The sequence below is a fragment of the Salvelinus namaycush genome, chromosome 19, assembly GCF_016432855.1.
Source record: "Salvelinus namaycush isolate Seneca chromosome 19, SaNama_1.0, whole genome shotgun sequence".
NCBI lineage: Eukaryota > Metazoa > Chordata > Actinopteri > Salmoniformes > Salmonidae > Salvelinus > Salvelinus namaycush.
In genome coordinates this window covers 13,430,202-13,452,769 of record NC_052325.1, presented here as the reverse complement: position 1 = coordinate 13,452,769, position 22,568 = coordinate 13,430,202, and the positions used below count along the sequence as shown (strand labels likewise).

The 22,568-nt window shown below is 43.1% G+C and overlaps 2 protein-coding genes across 4 annotated transcripts in view; one reads left to right on the top strand and one right to left on the bottom strand.

Moving 5' to 3' along the window:
- LOC120064159 (nectin-4-like) overlaps positions 1-20,595 on the top strand; it is a 60,826-nt gene extending 40,231 nt beyond the window's left edge. For 2 of the 3 annotated variants that reach the window (XR_005478575.1, XM_039014536.1), the window contains one exon: positions 15,200-15,245. The gene's annotated coding sequence lies outside the window, so the exon portion shown is untranslated. Of the gene's footprint in view, positions 1-15,199; positions 15,246-20,170 lie in introns of those variants that run through there. The other variant, XM_039014537.1, reaches the window with a different exon arrangement.
- LOC120064160 (gap junction alpha-8 protein-like) lies at positions 20,173-21,813 on the bottom strand. Its single transcript, XM_039014538.1, has 2 exons — positions 20,671-21,813; positions 20,173-20,271 (listed from the first exon to the last, which is right to left on the bottom strand). The coding sequence occupies exons 1-2, from the start codon at positions 21,811-21,813 to the stop codon at positions 20,173-20,175; spliced, it is 1,242 nt and encodes a 413-aa protein (XP_038870466.1).
- Between the last annotated feature and the right edge of the window lie 755 nt (positions 21,814-22,568).

Sequence of the window (22,568 nt, the reverse complement as noted above, 5' to 3'; positions counted from 1 at the left end):
GCGTTTCTGTCTAAATGTATAGTGTCTAGAGCCATGGCATCATAATGATGGTAATAAGAGGTGGATTAATTCGGGTGGGACTGTGTAGGACCTCACTGAAGGCCCAGGCCCCAGGCCCACGGCACGCCACTGATTGTATCCCACCTCCCACCAACTCCTCCGTTTACGCTACTGCTATTCTCTGTTCATCATATATGCATAGTCACTTTAACCATACATACATGTACATACTACCTCAATAAGCCTGACTAACCAGTGTCTGTATATAGCCTTGCTACTCTTATTTTCAAATGTATTTTTACTGTTTTATTTCTTTACTTACCTACACACACAAACCTTTTTTTTCACACTATTGGTTAGAGCCTGTAAGTAAGCATTTCACTGTAAGCTCTACACCTGTTGTATTCAGCGCACGTGACAAATAAACTTTGATTTGATTTGAGATAGTTTGACTATGATTGGTGTTAAAACAATTCTAATTAAATTATTAAATGAAATCATACTCTACCTTAACCACAATGTATTTAAAAATGTATTGGTTTGTTATGAAAAAGAATGCTATTAAACATTTGCATTTAAAGTATAACTTTTTAATGTATATAAACAAAGTGCATATAAATCTAACAATTCAAAACGAATACAATCTGAACAGCATAATAGAATATTGCACCATATCAAAGAAAAATAAATAATTAGCAAAACTGCAGCCTCCCACTTAAAACATTAAACTGGTCCCACGTCGCCCCATGGTCTCCCGGGTGGCGCAGTGGTCTAGAGCACTGCATCGCAGTGCTAGCTGTGCCACCAGAGTCTCTGGGTTCACGCGCAGGCTCTGCCGCAGCCGGCCGCGACCGGGAGGTCCGTGGGGCGACGCACAATTGGCTTAGCGTCGTCCGGGTTAGGGAGGGTTTGGCCGGTAGGGATATGTGGATATTGTAAAAGTGTTAAGTGTAAAGTGGATATTGTAAAGTGGTTGTTCCACTGGATATCACAAGGTGAATGCACCAATTTGTAAGTCGCTCTGGATAAGAGCGTCTGCTAAATGACTTAAATGTAAATGTAAATGTAATGGTCCCTCTTTTCTCTCTCTTTATTGCCATGTTATAACCAGCAGCACACAGCAATGCTGACCATATTTTGCTTTTATGGGAGATTTGCATTCAGAAATGCAAGCTGCATCACTTTCGAGGGGCTGATGGGGTTTCTCTCAGTAATTATTTGTCCCGTTTTCAAGAAGACCCTCGGAGGGAACGGATGTGGCCACTATGCAGAGTCTCCCTCCTCCAAATAGGATCGGACCTCCATTATGGCATCTGCTGAGGGATTCCTTTGTGCTGCATCCCCAGTTGCTCTCTCATCAAACAGCAGACGTGTGGCACTACTGCGGGTGCTTCTGCTCTATCTGATCCCTCTTCCTGTTGCCCTGGTGCTTGAGCCAGCTGACTGCTGGGGCTGTCCCTCCCTGCTGCTGAGGTTATTCTTTGAAGAGCCTCATCACTCGCTCTGGCATCACTGAAGGCTAACTTCTTAAACCTGGGGTCAAGTGCAGCGGTTTCTGATAGCACGTGATTATATTCCATTCTGTGGAACTTTCTGTCCATTGATGAACATAGGGTGTCCATCAACTCTGTCACATGTCCTGTGGTTACATTTGCTTCTCTCTGGCGGCTGGCTGTGATTTGCTACAGACCCTTACACAAGAGTATTGTTTTTGAGGCTGTCACATAGCTGAAAAGAGAGAAAGTTCAGGTTCATGTTTTGTCTACTGATACTACATTCTCATCTACTGCTCATATACATATATAATACTGGATTAAATAATGATAATGATGTAGTAATAACTGCTTACTGTACCTCCACAGTGACCTGCTCAAATGGTTCCAGGACTCTGCACACCTTCACCACCACCTCCCATTCCTCTTGGGTCAGAGCATCAACAGGTGCATTGACAATGGCCAGGGTAGAGATGATGGCATCCTTTGACTCAAGAAACCGCTTCAACATATAAAATGTTGAATTCCACCTTGTAGTGCAGTCTTGTTTAGGCCTCAGCTCAGGCGTCCCCATCTGGCATTGTGTAGACTTTAGTTTTTCAGCACCTTCTGTGCTCCTGTGGAAGTATTCCAAAGTTGCTTTCACTTTGTCCACAGTGGGCTTCATCACCTTCAGAGTATCTCTTACAATCAGGTTGATTGTGTGGGCAAGACATGGATGATGAGTCCATTTTAAACATTTCATGGCTTTGGTTAGTTTAGCTGCATTGTCGCTAACACAACAGACCACTTTTCCATCTACTTGCCATTCTCTGGCCACTCTCAACAGTTCCTCTGCCAAGTTCTCTGAGGTGTGTCAGTCGCTGAACTCCAAGCAGTCTAGAAGACAGCTAAACATTGAAAAATCTTCAATGAAGTGACATGCAACCGACATGTAATGAGTGGTTACCCTTGATGTCCAGCAGTCAGTGGTAAGGCAAACTGCAGTAGCTTTTTGGACTCTTTCCCGCACTGAAGCCTGTGTGCTCTCGTATAGTTGTGGAATAAGTGATTTTGAAAGGGTTTTCCTGCTTGGAATTGTGTACATTGGATTTAGACTATTGCTATAATTTGTAAACCTCTGTCCTCCACAATCGAAATTGGCTGGAAATCGGTGGCAATCATTTTAGCCAATGCAATATCAATTTGGCCTTGTTTTACTACAGACATAGACTTTGGCATAAACTGGTCCATAGAAGACTGCGTTGCTGTGGGTCGCAGATTAGACCTACTTGACTGAGTGGATACATCTCCACGTGTGGAGGTGCTGGCTCTACCACTATCACTAGCAGACCCGCTAGTTTCTTGAAGCTCTGCTACAGCTAGCTTCACAGTTGGGTGCACAGTTCGCATATGTCGGTGTAGGTTGTGCGTAGAACCGGCTTTATATGACATTTTGTTTTGGCAAATTCTACACTGCTGTAACATTGTCTACATTATTAAAATGCATCCAAATGCTACTGTGCTTCCGACTCGTTTTCCAGCTGTTGTTTTCACTGCTGTCCTTCCTCTGTCTCCTGGGCTGCTAAGTGTGTGACTGTGAGAGAGTTGGCTCGGCCCTCCCTCACGCATCTTTGGTTCATTGGTTGACACTGCGTGTCTGATTGACAGGAACAACAGGTGAGGCTGTTAGTCTGAGCAGACAGGCAGAACGAATGTGTGTGTGCTTGAGCATTTAGGCCTATATTATCATATATTTTTTTCGTTCTTTGAATTAGTTCATTCTATTTCTTGTAAATCTTTTGATTATTCATATCTTAATTTTTTTATAGTTTTATAAATAGATTCGGCTCTTCTGATATGCGAGCCGGCTCCCAACGTTCACCTACAAGAGCCGGCTCTTAGAGCCGACTGGTTCGAGAATGACCCATTACTAGAAGGGAGGAGGAGGAAGGGGCATTGCACTGGGTAGCACAGAGGAACACTTTAAGGGGCATTGCACTAATAATGGCGCTGACTAGGGAAACGTTCCCGCTGTTCTTAGTGCCTGTCTGCAAGTTCAAACGAAAACAATGTAACCAATAATGCCGCGAAAAATGCCCCTTAAATATGAATTCGGAGGTCAGAAATTATTAAATATTAAAGCATTAGACCTCTCACTAAAGGCGTCAGTCAAAGGTTATACAAACTTCTTCTCAATACGGGGGCGCTGTTTTCACTTTGGGAAAAATTGTGCCCAAATGAAATGGCCTCGTACTCTGTTCTAGATCATACAATATGCATATTATTATTACTATTGGATAGAAAACACTCAAGTTTCTAAAACTGTTTGAATTATATCTGTGAGTAAAACAGAACTAATTTGGCAGCAAACTTCCATACAGGAAGTGAAAAATCTGAAAACGAGGCTCTGTTTCAGGGCCTGCCTATTCAACTTTTATTTATCTATATGTATGCACTTCATACGCCTTCCACTAGATGTCAACAGGCAGTGGAAGGTGGAATGGGGTGTCTAGCTTGATCTGAGGCCGAACAAGAGCTTTTGGAGTGACAGGTCCGGTATTTTACTTTGTCTTCGACGGCGCGCGAGGGACCTCGACATTGTCTTCTGAAAAGCGCTCGGTATACACGGCGAATATCTCCGGCTCTGATTTTATTTGATACATATGATAATAACATCATAAAGTAGGTTTTTTCAACCGAGTTTTATCAGTTTATTCAACGTTTCTTGGGACTTTTGGAGTTTTCCGTTCTTTGCGCCAAGAGAGGATGGGAATGTTAGCAACCTTGGCTAGCATTGTGGCGTGAATTCGACAGAAGAAATGGACATTCTAAACCCAAACAACGATTTATTCTGGAAATAGGACTCCTTGTACAACATTCTGATGGAAGCTCAGCAAAAGTAAGAAAACATTTATGATGTTATTTCGTATTTCTGTGTAATATGTTGATGCCTATTCTCCGCCGTGTTGGTGAGCGCTGTCTCACAATAACCCAAGCTGTATGTTGTGGTAAAGTTATTTTTAAAACTCTAACACAGCGGTTGCATTAAGAACCAGTGTATCTTCCATACAACAAGTATTTTTATGTAACGTTTATGAGTTCTTTGGTCAGATTAGGTGAGTGTCCAAAATATCTCCGGACATTCTGGGGAAATGTTGCTACGTATTCACAATGTATAACCACGATTTGCAGCTCTAAATATGCACATTTTCGAACAAAACATAAATGTATTGTATAACATGATGTTATAAGACTGTCATCTGATGAAGTTGTCCAAAGGTTAGTGATTAATTTTATATATATTGCTGGTTTTTGCGAAAGCTACCTTTGCGGTGAATAAATGCGTTTGTGTGTTTGGCTATTGTGCTAAGCTAATATAATTCTATATTGTGTTTTCGCTGTACACCATGTATTTTTCATAAATGTTTTATGATGAGTATTTATGTATTTCACGTTGCTCTCTGTAATTATTCTGGCTGCTTTGGTGCTATTTTTGATGGTGGCTGCAATGTAAAAATTTGATTTATACCTCAAATATGCACATTTTCGAACAAAACATAAATGTATTGTATGACATGTTATAAGACTGTCATCTGATGAAGTTGTTTCTTGGTTAGTGACTAATTGTATCTCTATTTTGTCGGTTTTGTGAAAGCTACCTATGCAGTGGAAACATGGTGATAATATGCGGTTGTGTGTTTGGCTATTGTGGATAGCTAATAGAAATACATATTGTGTTTTCGCTGTAAAACATTTAAAAAATTGGAAATGATGGCTGGATTCACAAGATGTTTATCTTTCATTTGCTGTATTGGACTTGTGATTTCATGAAAATTATATTATATGATATCCCTGTCCCGTTAGGCTAGGCTATGCTAGTCAGCTTTTTTGATGAGGAGGATCCCGGATCCGGGAGGGTGATGAAGTAGAGGTTAAATCCGAACTGGATTTAACGAAAAATGACATGAAAAGCACACATTTGTAAATCCCAAACTCTAAAAGTAATTGGAAAGGTAGATACAAATTATATATGTATATATATATATATATATATATATATATGTGTGTGTATATATGTCTCTGCAGGGATGTTTGAAACTGTTTTTTTATCTAAACAATTCAACAACAGGAGGGCATATATACATAACGATACCCAAACAACAGGTGATTTTTCCTATGTTGGGGATCAAAGGAGAGCTGCTCTCCAGGGGGTGGCGTTCACAGTCAATCATGCCAGCCCCTTTTCGAAAGGGTAATTGTACTCTTTAACTTCTCTGGGATAGGTGGGACGGTAGCGTCCCACTTGGCCAAAATTCAGAAAAAATGTAGCGCGCCAAATTAAAATATATTACTATAAAAAACAATCTTTCATGAAATCACACATGAAAGACACCAAATTAAAGCTACACATGTTGTGAATCCAGCCAACATGTCTGATTTCAAAAAGGATTTACGGGGAAAGCACACCAAACAATTATGTTAGCTCAGTACATAGCCACAGAAAAACACAGCCATTTTCCCAGCAAAAGATAGTAGTATCAAAAAGCAGAAATAGAGATAAAATTAATCACTAACCTTTGATGATCTTCATCACATGACACTCATCGGACATCATGTTACACAATACATTTATGTTTTGTTTGATAATGTGCATATTTATATCCACAAATCTCGGTTTACATTGGCACCATGTTCAGAAATGCCTCTAAAATATCCGGAGTAATTGCAGAGAGCCACGTCAAATAACAGAAATACTCATCATTAACTTTGATGAAAGATACATGTTTTACACAGAATTAAAGATACACTTGTTCTTAATGCAACCGCTGTCAGATTAAAAAAAAAAAAAAAAAAAAAACCTTTACGTAAAAAGCACACCATGCAATAATCTGAGACAGCGCTCAGATTTAACAACATTTCTCCGCCATGTTGGAGTCAGAAATACGAAATTACATCATAAATATTCCCTTACCTTTGATTATGTTCATCAGAATGCACTGCCAGGAATCCTAGTTCCACAATAAATTGTTGTTTTGTTCGATAATGTCCATTACTTATGTCCAATTAGCTACTTTTGCTACTTAGCTACTTTTGTGTGTCCAAACTCTCGCGCAGATGCAGGAAAACGTCGGACGAAAACTTCAAAAAGTTATATTACAAGTCGAATTAACTGGTCAAACTTAGTAGAGAATCAATCTTCAGGATGTTGTTATCATATATATCCAATAACATTCCAACCGGAGCATTTCTTCATGTCTGTATAAGTAATGGAACGCAAGGCGATATCATGAGGAAAGCGCGTGAGCAAGAACTGGCAATCTGCCAGACCAGTGACTGAAACACCTCCCATCCGGCCCCACATCACACTAGAGGCTTCATTCAGCGTTCTACAGACTGTTGACATCTAGTGGAAGGCATAGGAAGTGCAAACAGATCCATATATTACAGGGAATTGAATAGGCGATGTTTGGATTTTTTCTCAGGTTTTTGCCAGCCATATGAGTTCTGTTATACTCACAGACATCATTCAAACAGTTTTAGAAACTTCAGAGTGTTTTCTATCCAATATTAATAATAAAATGCATATATTAGCATCTGGGACAGAGTAGGAGGCAGTTCACTATCGGCACGCAATTCATCCAAAAGTGAAAATGCTGCCCCTTATATCAAAGAAGTTAAGTTGGGCCCTTTACTTATGACTTAAACAGATTCATTTTCCAACCCACTTATTAATTAATACAGTGGGATAAATCAGGTGTTTCTTGATGGTCTTAAACAAATCTACTGTGAAACAAAAGTGTACACTTTACCCACGTTTATTGACTTTTTTTAAAAGACGACGGTAACATGTCAGATATAGTAGAAATGCTACAAAATCTGCTAGTTCGAATGTATTTTCCAAAGCCTGTCTGGATGTGAACTACTTTGTGCCTAGAAAACTTACGGAGCGGGGCTTGTGTGGGATATCCTGCGAGCAAGAGCCTGTCATGACGGCGGTGAATTGGAAACGGCAGGATGTCAGGGGTAAACCTATAACCGTGCCCTTGATCTGTAAGAAAGGAATAGTAAAATTGTTTAATTATAACATGTTTTAAAAGGTCTGTACTAAAGATTTAGAATTAAATAAAGGGTATCAAAGCTGTATCTCACCCTTTAACGAACGGGAATCTGTTGTTTTCTCTCTCACCCCGGTCTGTCACGGAGAAAGGCTTTTCTGGGAAAATGGGTATGTGCGTTTTTTTTTTTTTTCACCTTTATTTAACCAGGTAGGCTAGTTGAGAACAAGTTCTCATTTACAACTGCGACCTGGCCAAGATAAAGCATAGCAGTGTGAACAGACAACACAGAGTTACACATGGAGTAAACAATAAACAAGTCAATAACATGGTAAAAAAAAGAGAATCTATATACAATGTGTGCAAAAGGCATGAGGAGGTAGGCAATAAATCGAATAATTACAATTTAGCAGATTAACACTGGAGTGATAAATCATCAGATGATCATGTGCAAGTAGAGATACTGGTGTGCAAAAGAGCAGAAAAGTAAATAAATAAAAGCAGTATGGGGGTGAGGTAGGTAAATTGGGTGGGCTATATACCGATGGACTATGTACAGCTGCAGCGATCGGTTAGCTGCTCAGATAGCAGATGTTTAAAGTTGTTGAGGGAGATAAAAGTCTCCAACTTCAGAGATTTTTGCAATTCGTTCCAGTCGCAGGCAGCAGAGAACTGGAAGGAAAGGCGGCCAAATGAGGTTTTGGCTTTAGGGATGATCAGTGAGATGCACCTGCTGGAGCGCGTGCTACGGGTGGGTGTAGCCATCGTGACCAGTGAACTGAGATAAGGCGGCACTTTACCTAGCATAGCCTTGTAGATGACCTGGAGCCAGTGGGTCTGACGACGAACATGTAGCGAGGGCCAGCCGACTAGGGCATACAGGTCGCAGTGGTGGGTAGTATATGGGGCTTTGGTGACAAAACGGATGGCCCTGTGATAAACTGCATCCAGTTTGCTGAGTAGAGTATTGGAAGCTATTTTGTAGATGACATCGCCGAAGTCGAGGATCGGTAGGATAGTCAGTTTTACTAGGGTAAGTTTCGCGGCGTGAGTGAAGGAGGCTTTGTTGCGAAATAGAAAGCCGACTCTAGATTTGATTTTGGATTGGAGATGTTTGATATGAGTCTGGAAGGAGAGTTTGCAGTCTAGCCAGACACCTAGGTACTTATAGATGTCCACATATTCTAGGTCGGAACCGTCCAGGGTGGTGATGCTAGTCGGACGTGCGGGTGCAGGCAGCGAATGGTTGAAAAGCATGCATTTGGTTTTACTAGCGTTTAAGAGCAGTTGGAGGCCACGGAAGGAGTGTTGTATGGCATTGAAGCTCGTTTGGAGGTTAGATAGCACAGTGTCCAAGGAAGGGCCAGAAGTATACAGAATGGTGTCGTCTGCGTAGAGGTGGATCAGGGAATCGCCCGCAGCAAGAGCAACATCATTGATATATACAGAGAAAAGAGTCGGCCCGAGAATTGAACCCTGTGGTACCCCCATAGAGACTGCCAGAGGACCGGACAACATGCCCTCCGATTTGACACACTGAACTCTGTCTGCAAAGTAGTTGGTGAACCAGGCAAGGCAGTAGAAAAACCGAGGCTACTGAGTCTGCCGATAAGAATATGGTGATTGACAGAGTCGAAAGCCTTGGCCAGGTCGATGAAGACGGCTGCACAGTACTGTCTTTTATCGATGGCGGTTATGATATCGTTTAGTACCTTGAGCGTGGCTGAGGTGCACCCGTGACCGGTGTTACAAAACAATGTCTTATTTTATACGAATACAGTCTTTCCTACAACAGACAGTTATAAACAGAAACATTTAAAGGTTGTTAAAGTGTAGTACTGTGTCTGGTAACGATGTATAACTGTTGTACAACAATGTTTATACATAAAAACATTATTGCATGTTTCAATATTGGGCAGTAAAATTGGTTAATTAATTATAACATGTTTTAAAAGGTCGGTACTAAAGATCTAAAGATTTAGAATTAAATAAAGGGTATTAAAGCGGTATCTCACCTTTAACGAAGGGACTCAGAGCGAAAAGACAATCTCACAGCCTGTCCCGGAGAAAAAAGGCTTTCAGGAAAGGCGTGCGCGTGTGGCCGTGTATGTGTGTGTTTCAAAACAAAGGGGTTTTGGTGGTGTGTGTTCAACAATGCCCTGGCATTTGCACTTAACCTCTCTCGGGTACGTGGGACGGTAGCGTCCCACCTCTTCAACAGTGAAACTGCAGGGCGCCAAATTCAAAACAACAGAAATCCCATAATTAAAATTCCTCAAACATACATGTATTTTACACCATTTTAAAGATACACTTGTTGTAAATCCAGCCACAGTGTCCGATTTCAAAAAGGCTTTACGACGAAAGCAAACCAAACGATTGTTAGGTGAGTGCCTATTCACAGAATAACACCGCCATTTTTCCAGCCAGAGAGGATTCACAAAAAGCAGAAATATAGATAAAATTAATCACTTACCTTTGATGATCTTCATCAGATGACACTCATAGGACTTCATGTTACACAATACATGTATGTTTTGTTCGGGTAAAGTTCATATTTATATCCAAAAATCTGAGTTTACATTGGCGCGTTACGTTCAGAAGTTCCAAAACATCCGGTGACTTTGCAGAGAGCCACATCAATTTACAGAAATACTCATAATAAACATTGCTAAAAGATACAACTGTTATGCATGGAATTTTAGATGCACTTCTCCTTAATATGTGCATGTGAGTAACTCAAATCAGAGAGTTAGATAAGATGCTAGCATAATCCTTTACTCAAGTGTTACATGGTACAGGTCACGACATCCTAATCAGACACTCATAATGCACCTGTTTATCTATCCTAGATAAGTGCCCCGCTAGCGCCGTCTCTGGGTTGGCATTATGCCCATTATCTCAACATTTTCCTTTTCATATAAATTAGCTTGAGCACTTCATACCATTTTTAAAACCACAGTGAAAATACATATTTACAATGTCAATACCTTTTTCCATTTGTCCTTTAAAAAAAACCATAATAATAATAAAATAATTAAGGGACCGCAGGGACGGTCTTATGTTACCCCTTGTCCTAGTGTGGTGCACTGGTAGCATATTGGGCACCTCTGGGATATTGGACACCTCTGGGAGCCTCAGGGCCTCTCCTTCCTTTTCCACATCCTCCTAAAATTGTGGAGGCACAGTCGGCAGAGATAACTGCCCTGGTGGGGGTTCTTCCCTGTCTCCTCATTATGTGTCCTGCCCACACCATCCAGAGGATATTCAGTCTTCCCATGTGGCCCTCCTGTGCCCTATGTTCTCCTGAACTGGGCGTATGTCGGCCCTTTACTTCCACTTCATATGACCTTGCGCTGATGTGCCCTATGCATGTGCCAATACTATATGTGGCATCCCTGGCGTGAGGTGACCGGAGCACTCTGACAGCTTGGTCTTGTTTTATTACAGGTACATTTTTTGCATGCTGGTCATAGTAATGTTTTGACTTGTCCTGACGTGCACACTTGTGTGCCTAAACATCCCTAATGACCTTTGGTGCGAGGAGCTTTGGAGTTGTTGACAACAGAGAGCGAGTGCATCTAGACATTAAGCGCTGTACTGGACTGCTGCCGAAGCCCTCTGTGGGAGTATTTCTCCATGTCAAAATGGCTTGCCACACATCTGTGCCTTGCTGCATAGCCTTTGTGAGGAGTCTTTGCTATTTTCACTGCTGACTCCACCTTCCCATTACTCTGACTGTGGTAGGGTGAGGAGGTCACATGATGGAACTCCCAGGCTTTTGCAAAAAAAAGCAAAGTCTTGACTCGTGAACTGGAACCCATTATCCGTAACTACACCACTGTCAGGTAAGACATATCTGCTAAACTGATGCTTAGAACAGTAGATGATCAAATCAAAGTTTATTCGTCACGTGCAACGAATACAACAGGTGTAGACCTTACAGTGAAATGCTTACTTACAGGCTCTAACCAATAGTGCAAAAAAGGTATTAGGTGAACAATAGGTAAGTAAAGAAATAAAAACAACAGTAAAAAGGCAGTGAAAAATAACAGTAGTGAGGATATATACAGTAGCGAGGTTTCATACAGACACCGGTTAGTCAGCACAATTGAGGTAGTATGTACCAGAATGTATAGTTAAAGTGACTATGCATATATGATAAACAGAGTAGCAGCAGCATAAAAGAGGGGTTGGTTGGGGGGGGGGGGGGGGGGGGGGGAACACAATGCAAATAGTCCGGGTAGCCATTTGATTACCTGTTCAGGAGTCTTATGGCTTGGGGGTAAAAACTGTTGAGAAGCCTTTTTGTCCGAGACTTGACACTCCGGTACCACTTGCCATGCGGTAGTAGAGAGAACAGTCTATGACTGGGGGGCTGGGGTCTTTGACAATTTATAAGCGGCTGTTGTGTCAATCACTTTCTCCATCTCCCAAAAATCTGAATAGTAGTCCACTATAATCAGAAAAGGAATGTTCTTGACTGTGAACAGATCCATTCCCACTTTAGACTAAGGACGTGCTGGTATATCATGTGGCTGCAGCGTTTCCTTTTGCTGCTTAGGTAGATTAGCATTACATATGCTGCACACAGCCACAAAATGTTTAATTTCTTGGGTCATGTTGGGCCAGAATACTGAGTCTCTGGCTTTCCCAAGACTGGCTTCAACCCCTGAGTGCTGTGCATGGATACAAGAGAGAATCCTCAGGCGTAGAGTTTCTAGCACTACCACCCTGTCGCCTTTGTAGACAACCTCTTCCTGCATTGTGAGTTTGTCTCTGTATGTCCAGTAGTCCTTCACCAGGATGGGCGTACTCTTTCTTGTGTCCTACCAGCCTCTTAGGATAAGAGACTGAAGTGTTCGAGAAGTCTTGTCCTCTGCTGAATGAGCTTTGATAGCATCCTGTGTCTGTGGGGAGATGTGTTGATCAGTAACATGGTTCACATCTTCAAACTAGAGCATATACAGTTTCATTTGTCCAATTTTGCAGGTGACTAGTTGTTGGTAGTGCTACCCTGGACAAGAAATCTGCAATGTGAAGCTCTATTCCTTGTATACTACCTGTAGTTGATAAGACTGAAGCTTTAGGATCATCCTTCGTAGTCACTTTGGGGCAGACAGAAGAGGTTTTTGAAGATAACCTTAAGCGGCTTGTGATCAATGTGCACCGTGATAAAGTCCCTACCATTAAGGTATTGATCTAAACGGTCACAGTCGAACACTATGGCTAGGCACTCCTTTTCAATTTGGGCATATCCATATCCTCAATGTCCTTGACAATTCTTTGACAAGTCTTTGACAATTTTTAGGGCCTTCCTCTGACACCGCCTGGTATAGAGGAAGCTTGGTCCCGGTTATGTACTGGGCCGTACACACTACTCTCTGTAGTCCCTTGCAGGCGGAGGCCGAGCACTTGCCATACCAGGCGGTGATGCAACCTGTCAGGATGCTCTCGATGGTGCAGCTGTAAAACTTTTTGAGGATCTGAGGACCCATGACAAATCTTTTCAGTCTCCTGAGGGGGAATAGGTTTTGTCGTAAACTCTTCATGACTGTCTTGGTGTGCTTGGACCATGTTAGTTTGTTGGTTATGTGGATGTGAAGGAACTTGACGCTCTCAACCTGCTCCATTACAGCCCCGTCGATGAGAATGGGGGCTGCTCGTTCTTCCTTTTCCTGTTGTCCATAATCATCTCCTTTGTCTTGATCACGTTGAGGGAGAGGTTGTTGTCCTCGCACCACACGGTCAGGTCTCTGTGCCTGGCCAGTCGTGCCTGGCCATGCAGTCATGAGTGAACAGGGAGTACAGGACGGGACTGAGCACGCACCCCTGAGGGGCCTCCGTGTTGAGAATCAGTGTGGCGGATGTGTTGTTACCTCCCCTTACCACCTGGGGGCAGCCCGTCAGGACGTCCAGGAGCCAATTGCAGAGGGAGGTGTTTAGTCCCAGGGTCCTTATCTTAGTGATGAGCTTTGAGGGCACTTTGGTGTGGAACGCTGAGCTGTAGTCAATGAATAGCGCTCTCACATAAGTGTTCATTTTGTCCAGGTGTGAAAGGGCAGTGTGGAGTGCAATAGAGATTTCATCATCTGTTGATCTGTTGGTGCGTTATGCAGATTGGAGTGGGTCTAGGGTTTCTGGGATAATGGTGTTGATGTGAGCTGTGACCAGCCTTTCAAAGCATTTCATGGCTACAGACGTGAGTGCAACGGGTCGGTAGTCATTTCGGCAGGTTACCTTAGTGTTCTTGGGCACAGGGCCTATGGTGGGCTGGTATTACAGACAGGGAGAGGTTGAAAATGTCAGTGAAGACACTTGCCAGTTGGTCAGCGCATGCTCGGAGTACACGTCCTGGTAATCTGTCTGGCCCTGCGGCTTTGTGAATGTTGACCTGTTTAAAGGTCTTACTCACATCGACTGCAGAGAGTGTGATCACACAGTCGTCCGGAACAGCTGATGCTCTCATGCATGTTTCAGTGTTACTTGCCTCGAAGCTATTTAGCTTGTCTGGTAGGCTCGTGTCACTAGGCAGCTCTCAGCTTCCCTGTGTAGTCTGTAATAGTTTGCAAGCCCTGCCACATCCGACGAGCGTCGGAGCCGGTGTAGTACGATTCAATTTTATTCCTGTATTGACGCTTTGCCTGTTTGATGGTTTGTCGGAGGGCATAGTGGGATTTCTTATAAGCTTCCGGGTTAGAGTCTCGCTCCTTGAATTCGGCAGCTCTACCCTTTAGCTCAGTGCGAATGTTGCCTGTAATCCATGGCTTCTGGTTGGGGTATGTATGTATGGTCACTGTTGGGACAACGTCCTCGATGCACTTATTTATAAAGCCAGTGACAGATGTGGTCCCGGAACATATTCCAGTCTGTGCTAGCAAAACAGTCCTGTAGTTTAGCATCTGCTTCATCTGACCATTTTTTTATAGACCGAGTTACTGGTGCTTCCTACTTTAATTTTAGCTTGTAAGCAGGAATCAGGAGGATACATTTATGGTCAGATTTGCCAAATGGAGGGTGAGGGAGAGCTTTGTATGCGTCTCTGTGTGTGGAGTAAAGGTGGTCTAGAATTATTTTCCCTCTGGTTGCACATTTAACATGCTGATAGAAATTAGGTAAGACTGATTTAAGTTTCCCGGCCACTAGGAGCGCCGCCTCTGGATGAGCGTTTTCCTGTTTGCTTATGGCGGTATACAGCTCATTGAGTGCGGTTTTAGTGCTAGAATCGGTCTGTGGTGGTATGTAGACGGCTACAAACAATACAGATGAAAACTCTCAAAGTAGATAGTATGGTCTACATCTTGTCATGAGATACTCTACCTCAGGTGAGCAAAACCTTGAGACTTCCTTAGATATGGTGCACCAGCTGTTGTTTACATATATGCATAGGCCCCGCCCCGTGTTTTACCAGAGGCTGCTGTTCTATCCTGCTGATAGAGTGTATAACCCGCCAGCTGTATGTTCTTAATGTCATCGTTCAGCCACAACTAGGTGAAACAGTTTTTTATGTCCCGTTGGTAGGATATACGTGCTTTCAGTTCGTCCCATTTATTTTCCAGCGATTGAATGTTAGCTAGCAGGACGGAAGGCAAAGGTAGATTAGCCACTCGTCGCCTGATCCTCACAAGGCACCCTGATCTTTTCCGTGAAATTTGTTTCCTTCTCTAGCGAATGACGGGGATCTGGGCCTGGTCGGGTGTCTATAGTATATCCCTCCCATCCGACTCATTGAAGAAAAACTCCTCGTCCAATTTGAGGTGAGTAATCGCAGTTCTGATGTCCAGAAGCTCTTTTCGGTCCTACGAGACGGTAGCAGCAACATTATGTGCAAAATATGTTACGAACAACGCGAAAAAACAAACAAAATAGCATGGTTGGTTAAGAGCCAGTTAGACGGTAGCCATCCCCTCCGGCGCCATCATGGTTCTTCTTAGCTAGCAGTCATCATCATGAACCAAGTCGACAATCTGCTGGAAAATCCTTTTTAATCCTTGTCATATGAAGACAAATAATGAAGAGAAATTACAGATAAAACGTATCGGTGCTCATCAGCCATTGTACTTAAACATTACACAACAAGTTGGAAATTACAAATTCAACAATGAGTGGTTTGGAAGGAATCAGTGACTGTGGCTAACTGCAATTATAGCAAAGCAATCACTAGCCTGCTATTCAATGGAGTGACTGTGTGGTCCCAAATCTGGGATTAAGGGTCTCTTTTCCAAGTTTAAAATGCTAAACATTCAACATTTGCAATGCTGTCGATGAAGCATGATTTGTGCCGCACGCAAAACAACTGTTAACTCAGAACTGCGAAAACTTGACTTCAGTGAGTTCAAGACAACTGGGAAGTTGGGAATAAACTCAAATCCAACTCGGAATTTTAAATCCGGCCTCTTTCTAGAGCTACGACCTCAAGATCAATGATGTCACCATGATTCGACCTTGTTCCCAGTTCTTTTGAAAACAACATAAATCCAGAGAACTTTGACGACAAAATCTGCCTACGAAGGACCACCTCGCCCCCTTCTTGGTCAAGTGAGCACAGCACAACATGGTGATTCCAAAAATGTCTTGTATTTTTCTGCATAAATTATGTAATATGCCAGGGAGATATGTATACTGTAGCTAAGAAAGTAATACTAAGTGTATGTTGTGTAGTAAGATTTTAGAAGCCCATGTGCCTCACTCTAATAATTTGGCCTATTGGTGGTGCACATGTAGCCTATAACCTGTTTTAGATAAATGTAATCATCGAATATTTTAAGAGCTATCATTGTCTGCTTATATGCCCCCTTTATTTAGCCTACGGTTCTGACTTGGTGTACAGGGAGAACACTGTAAGAACGGCCTATGTTCTATATTCTGTCGCTGTACATTTCAAAAGGGATAAACAAATAGTTATATTGACTACGTCCGTCCTAGCTCGCTCATTAATGTCTTAATCGAAATTACGTATTGCCTCTTATCCGCTTGTTGTCCCCTTATGCCATAGTTTGTACAGCTCAATTGTCATTAGAAACCACATTTGTTTAAGCAAGTCAGCCATATCAGCTATGTTTTTTTAAAGGTAGCAAATGAGGCTGAATTAACTGTTTCGCTGCCAGACAAGGCTCCGCTGATAGCCAGGTGTAGCAGTGGTAAGGTGTTGGGACTGCTGTTGGGACAGCTTTATGTAGGCCCTAACAGTTTGTGGGCACCGTTTGTCACCATTATAGTGCAATGAATGTATTTTTTAGCGTTGTGTCACGTAGTGGCTTTGCTGGCATGGATCCCACTTCTTTTTTTTTTGCCCCACCAAGATTTACATTCTAAAATCATGACTATAAATGTGATTGTTTCAAGTTGATAATAGCACAGAGGCCCTAGGTCTGAACAGCTATTGCTGAGGCAGCGATGACACAGCAATGACACCTAAGAAAAAGTCATGAGATGTGAAATTTGAGAAATCACACAACACCCCACTCTCGTTCTGGCACACACACGCACACACACACACACACACACACACACACACACACACACACACACACACACACACACACACACACACACACACACACACACACACACACAAACACAACCTAATCTTTGTATGTATAGTAGTACAGTCCAGTTCACACACAGGTGTGACTTAGCAGGACTTCCTTCCTCTATTCCATTTAGGTTTTTAGGGTGCAACATGAGAGTTTGAGTATTTTAGCATATATTGACTCTTACAAAGTAACATGTATATTGAACCTGAGACCTGGAATGAGTTTGCTCTATACATGTCAGTCACTTTTTCTATATTCATCAATCTTTTGTACTGATGTATCAAAGTAACCTGATAACCAGTAGTTAGCAGTCGGCAAGGCTTATTGCTTAGTATTTGTAAAGCTGTTTCAAACGTAAATGACTGAGTCACTATCTTTGCCAACAGAGGGCAGTAAATACTCACTAACACTTGATACACGTTTAACCATGTACATTCAGAATTCTCTGGTAAGTAATGTACTGTGGCAATAGGCTGCAAAGCATCAGATGTCAGCAAAATGTTTGTGTGCGAGTGTGTTTGTATAGTGTGTGTGTGTGGGGGTGAGAGAGAGAGAGTAGTTTGAAGAGAATCACTGACGCAACACTTCTTGCCCACGTGTGACCTTTTATTGCCTTGGTTCACTGTCCAAAAGATCATACAGCCACACAACTAGGAGCAAAGAGGACTAGAAGTTAGTAAAAAGTTATCTTTTCTTTCCAAAGATTAGTCAAATGTTCTTACAAACGATTAAGCAAGGGGAACTGTTTGAAACACAAAACACATATGTACCAGTTATATGAATTTACCACACATGAGAACCAGAACACATTTTGTTTTTGGAATATATTTCAGTGTTGAAATGTGCTAAACTATTCTGCATTTGTGAAAAGCCTGTTGTCTCATTCACAAGGTTGTCAAAGCATTGGCTTATGGGAAGCAAATGAGTGGCTAGGGGTCACAAAGGGGTCAAAGCTGCCTTTCTGTCAGAGTTTGTCTAGAGCCGTTTGATCATACCCCCAAAACCAACACTGGAAGTGTGTGTGCGTGTGCATGCACATGTGTGAGTGCGTGCTTGTGCGTGTGGCTTTTCTGCACCATTTGATTTGTGCCACTGGATAAACCCACTGCTGCATTGACCAATGCTTTGCTTTAAGGCACAGCACTGACTGAGAAGCAAGTACAGTTATTTGCAGACAAACTTTACATTTCCCTAACATATTTAAGGGGGGGTTTGCATGTACAAAGGATTATTTGAAAGCTAAGGGAAAAAACGTTGAATTTAAGACATGACATTCACATAGTTCCCAGAGCAATGGAAGTGCTTTAACCTTTACAAAGACATCTGAGAATTTACATTTACAGATAAAGCACATACAATTATACATTGGAAAGCAAAAGAAACCAAAAGAAAGCAAAAAAAATATACATTGGAAAGCAATCTAAATAAAGCCGAGAGAGCAAGAGAGAAAAATATAGAAATATTTCATACACAAGTCATACTTTAAGGCTTCCCTTTCATGGGGAATTGTTTTTTTGTTTTAATTTTAAAAGTACTTGTAAGAGAGAATTCTGCTCTCTAACAACTTTTTAAACATGTAAAAATAAAAACATCTCTGGGACAGAGATAAGAAAGGTCAAAGTTCTGCAAAGCAAGTCTTTGGTAATTATGGAAATAATGATTCAATTTTGATAAGCACTTAATTTTCCCTACCAAATCAGTGACTTGAGCAGCATTATGATGTTTCTTGACTGTTTTCTAGTAATTTAGCTAGACATAATATCATAACTTAAACTGTCTCAACATTATGTTTGCTATTAGACATCAGATAGGATGATAGTTTATGTACAATGAGATTCACCATTTATTGTTTGTCTTTCAAAATTTAGTAAACAAGTATTTCATATTTGTACAGGGGCAAAGAACATCAAGGGCAGATAAAATCAAGTAAAACAATTTTTCCCCCACAACAATGTCAAGGAAGCTTGTTTTTCATATGTGAGAGTGGTTTCTTTTATTGTCTGTGGCTCCACAATACTTTGTGCTGATCGTGCGTGATCTTTATCGCTCTGAAGCCTGTTTGTACAGCGCGAAAAGAGAGGATTTGGCCTGAGGTTGTTACTATGCTCCAGTCTGTGATCGGGCAAAACCAGCACTCCTCTCTTTCACAAAAAGACATTATAACAGTTCACACTTCTGCATTATATAGGCAACGAAATATATAAGCAATCCAAAAGATGAGCTGTAGAATCACATTGAAAAGAGACATTCAACATGTGGTATTTTTGGGGTTTGTTTTTCTCCACTACCCAGCTTTTTGGCTGTACAACGCTGTATATAAACATGAAAGGGAGAGATATGTTCTTGTACATAGATGCAAATCTCCCTTCATTTGAAAGAAATGTAAATCTAAGCATAATTGAGTTGATATGAGGGTTATATTGGCCTTGCACAGAGTTCCCTGTTCTCTAGGAAATGTGTGCCAAAATTATGCTATTATTGATCCAAAAAATGACTATCAACTTAGTGTTGAAGAGTCGGTCATAAGTTTGTAAATTTTGTTACATGATTTTTCTGTGCAAGGACTTGGTGTATAAGAGCCCTTCCACCTGCAAGATGTTTGCAACTACATAATTGCAGTCTGTCACTGACTGTATGGGAATGAAAGCGCTTGCCTGCCTACAGTATTGTTACTGCCTTGCAGATAGGAATATATGCTCAATCTCTTCCCCTACCCATTCAACCCCACCAGAATATGTAAACATTACTGAACTTTCATTGGTTATTGTTAAAGTAAAAATCTTTTCCCCTTTCTGCATGTTTGCCCTTTCTACGTTTTCTACATAAGAACACGCTTAATGAAAAAACATCTATCCCTCTTGTTAACCGCTACTTTTTATAATATTCACTTATCTCACAAACAGGCTCAGATCTTTCTTTGCCTTGTTGAATGATGTTGCCCACGTCATAAGGGTAATATGCAACTTGTGATTGAATCTATCCCTGTTGGATTTACATGTGTTTCCCTTGGTTAAGCCCTGCTGTTTTAAGTGTGTGTTGTCTAGAGTTAGGTGTATGTTCTCCTGTGTTCGGTGTAAGTGTGTGCGTGTGTTTTCTCTCACAGGTTCATACGGTGAGATCGTCTGACCTGGCCCTGCTGCTGGCTTTGCTCAATCTGCTCAGTGGTCTGGTGTCTTCTATCGTATCCGTCACCTCCATCTCCGCCTCGGTTGGAGGTCCCCCTTCCCCGTCCACCACCACCTCCTCCTCCACCACCACAACTTCCTTCACCGCATCCTCCTGCTCCACATCCTCTTTCACCACATCCTCCACCACAACCTCCTCCACCACCTCCTTTTCCCTCTCTTCTTCATCCTCCTCCCTCTGCTCTTCTTCTTTCTCTTCCTCCCTTTCCACCACACCATCCACCACATCCTCCTCCACCACAACCTCCTCCACCACCTCCTTCTCCCTCTCTTCTTCATCCTCCTCCCTCTGCTCTTCTTCTTTCTCTTCCTCCCTTTCCACCACACCATCCACCACATCCTTCTCCACCACCACCTCCATCACTCCATCCACCACCTCCTCCTCCACCACTCCATCCACCACATCCTGCTCCACCACCTCCTCCACCACTTCCTCCTCTTCTTTGTCCTCCTCCTCCACCACCTGCTCCTGCTCCTCCTCCTCTTGGTGTAGTGGTAGTGTGTCCTCCCCTATCTCGGTGGTCTGGGCGTAGGAGGGCAGGATCTCATTGTACACCTTAGAAATATCCTCCGTGTGCCTCAGTTCTTTCGCCTTCTCCTCCATGCACTGGAAGGGCGGGGCCAGGGGGGTTAACCTCCCTGCCTCCATGCACGTCTCTGCCAGAGGATAGAGGTGGGTCACGGACGGGGCTTTCTCCTCCTCCAGCAGCCTGTAGCCTTTGGCCCTCTGGATGGAGGGCACGGCCAGGGGAGGCAGGCTCTTGAGGATCCCCCCTGGGGGGGGCAGGGGGTTCAGGCCTTCACCCTGGGCTTGCCCCGGGGTTGGCTTCCAGAAGACGAAGCGGATCTTCTTCAAGCCCAGATGGCTGATCTCCACAAAGTTGAGGAAGAGCGAGACGCAAGCCACGGCCAACATGAAAATTATGAAGACTGTCTTCTCTGTTGGCCGGGACACGAAGCAGTCTACGGTGTTGGGGCAGGGCCAGCGGCTGCACTTGTACAGCGGCAGGATGCGGAAGCCGTACAGAAAGTACTGGCCCACTACAAAACCCACTTCGAACAGCGTCTTGAAGATGATGTGGCAGATGTAGGTCCTCAGCAGGGTGCCCTCCAGCCTGAACTTCTTGCTGCCCTTTGTGCTGGTCTCCTTGGTGGTGCGCACACTGCCCTGGTCAGGCGCTAGTGGCAGCCGCTCCTCACTCAGCTCCTGTTGGCGACTCAGCTCGGCCTCCTCGCGCTCCTTGCGTTTCTCCTCCATGTGGACGTGGTGCACGGCATGGCCCACGTAGACCAGAGATGGCGTGGACACAAAGATGATCTGCAGAACCCACAGGCGGATGTGAGAGATGGGGAACGCCTCGTCGTAACACACATTCTCACAACCGGGCTGCTGCGTGTTGCAGACGTAGTCTGACTGCTCGTCGCCCCACACAAACTCTGCCGCCGTACCCAGGATGAGGATGCGGAAGATGAAGAGGACCGTGAGCCACACCCGGCCGATCACCGTTGAGTGCTCATTCACTTCCTCTAAAATATTACCCAGAAAGCTCCAGTCACCCATGATCGGTCCGTAGCGCTGTAGATAGAATGAAGTGGTGGACGCAGGGGGATAGGGAGGGTGGAGGAAATAGAGAGAGAGACAGAGATAGGTTTTAAAAACAGACACGTGGAAAGCAGCGGAACTTCCAAAATTCCTGTCCCTCACCACACGGTTATCGCAATGTCTTTGTTCAGCTAAAAAGCTGTTGCATGACAAAATCTGAATAATGGCGAAAGAACAGCGATCTGTCGAGTTAAAGTCCCTCTGCACAGCCTATCACTAAAGCACTGTTCCACTAGTCACCAAATCAACCCTTCATGAAAACTAGCAATAACACATCCATAACCCACATATTTACATCTGTAAGGTATGATATTTGGTTTAATGTTAACAAATAGTTAACTTGCCACAGATGCGGCTCCGGCGAAGTCGTAGTGTCCTGTCCTGTTCTCTTGGCACTCGGCGGGGAAAAGTAGACTTCTGCCCTCTCCCACCTAAAGCCCTGTCCTTGTTGCCCCACTGAGCAGATGTGAATGAATCGGCTCTGATGGTTGGTTTTTAGTTTGCTGCAATATTTAAGCTTGGAGCCAGACGGCCTTTATTCGCCGGGCGATGCGTGGTGACGGAGGAGACAATAGGATCAACAGACCCAGAGTGGGATGTATGGGAGCAGGCCTGAGGCTCCCAAAGCAACATGGTGCCCTGGCTCTGTGGTGTCCGAGTACATCCCCTCTGCAGCTCTCCTCAATACAGCCCTTCACACACGCACGCACGCA

What these genes read in the sequence shown, in the direction of transcription:
- LOC120064160 (XM_039014538.1), bottom strand. Translation starts at nt 21,813, where the DNA reads ATGGGTGACTGGAGCTTTCTGGGTAATATTTTAGAGGAAGTGAATGAG. An exon ending in AGGAGGAAGTGGTGGAGGAG is followed by an intron (nt 20,272 to 20,670) that starts GTGGTGGAGCAG and finishes CCTCCAACCGAG; the next exon opens with GCGGAGATGGAGGTGACGGA.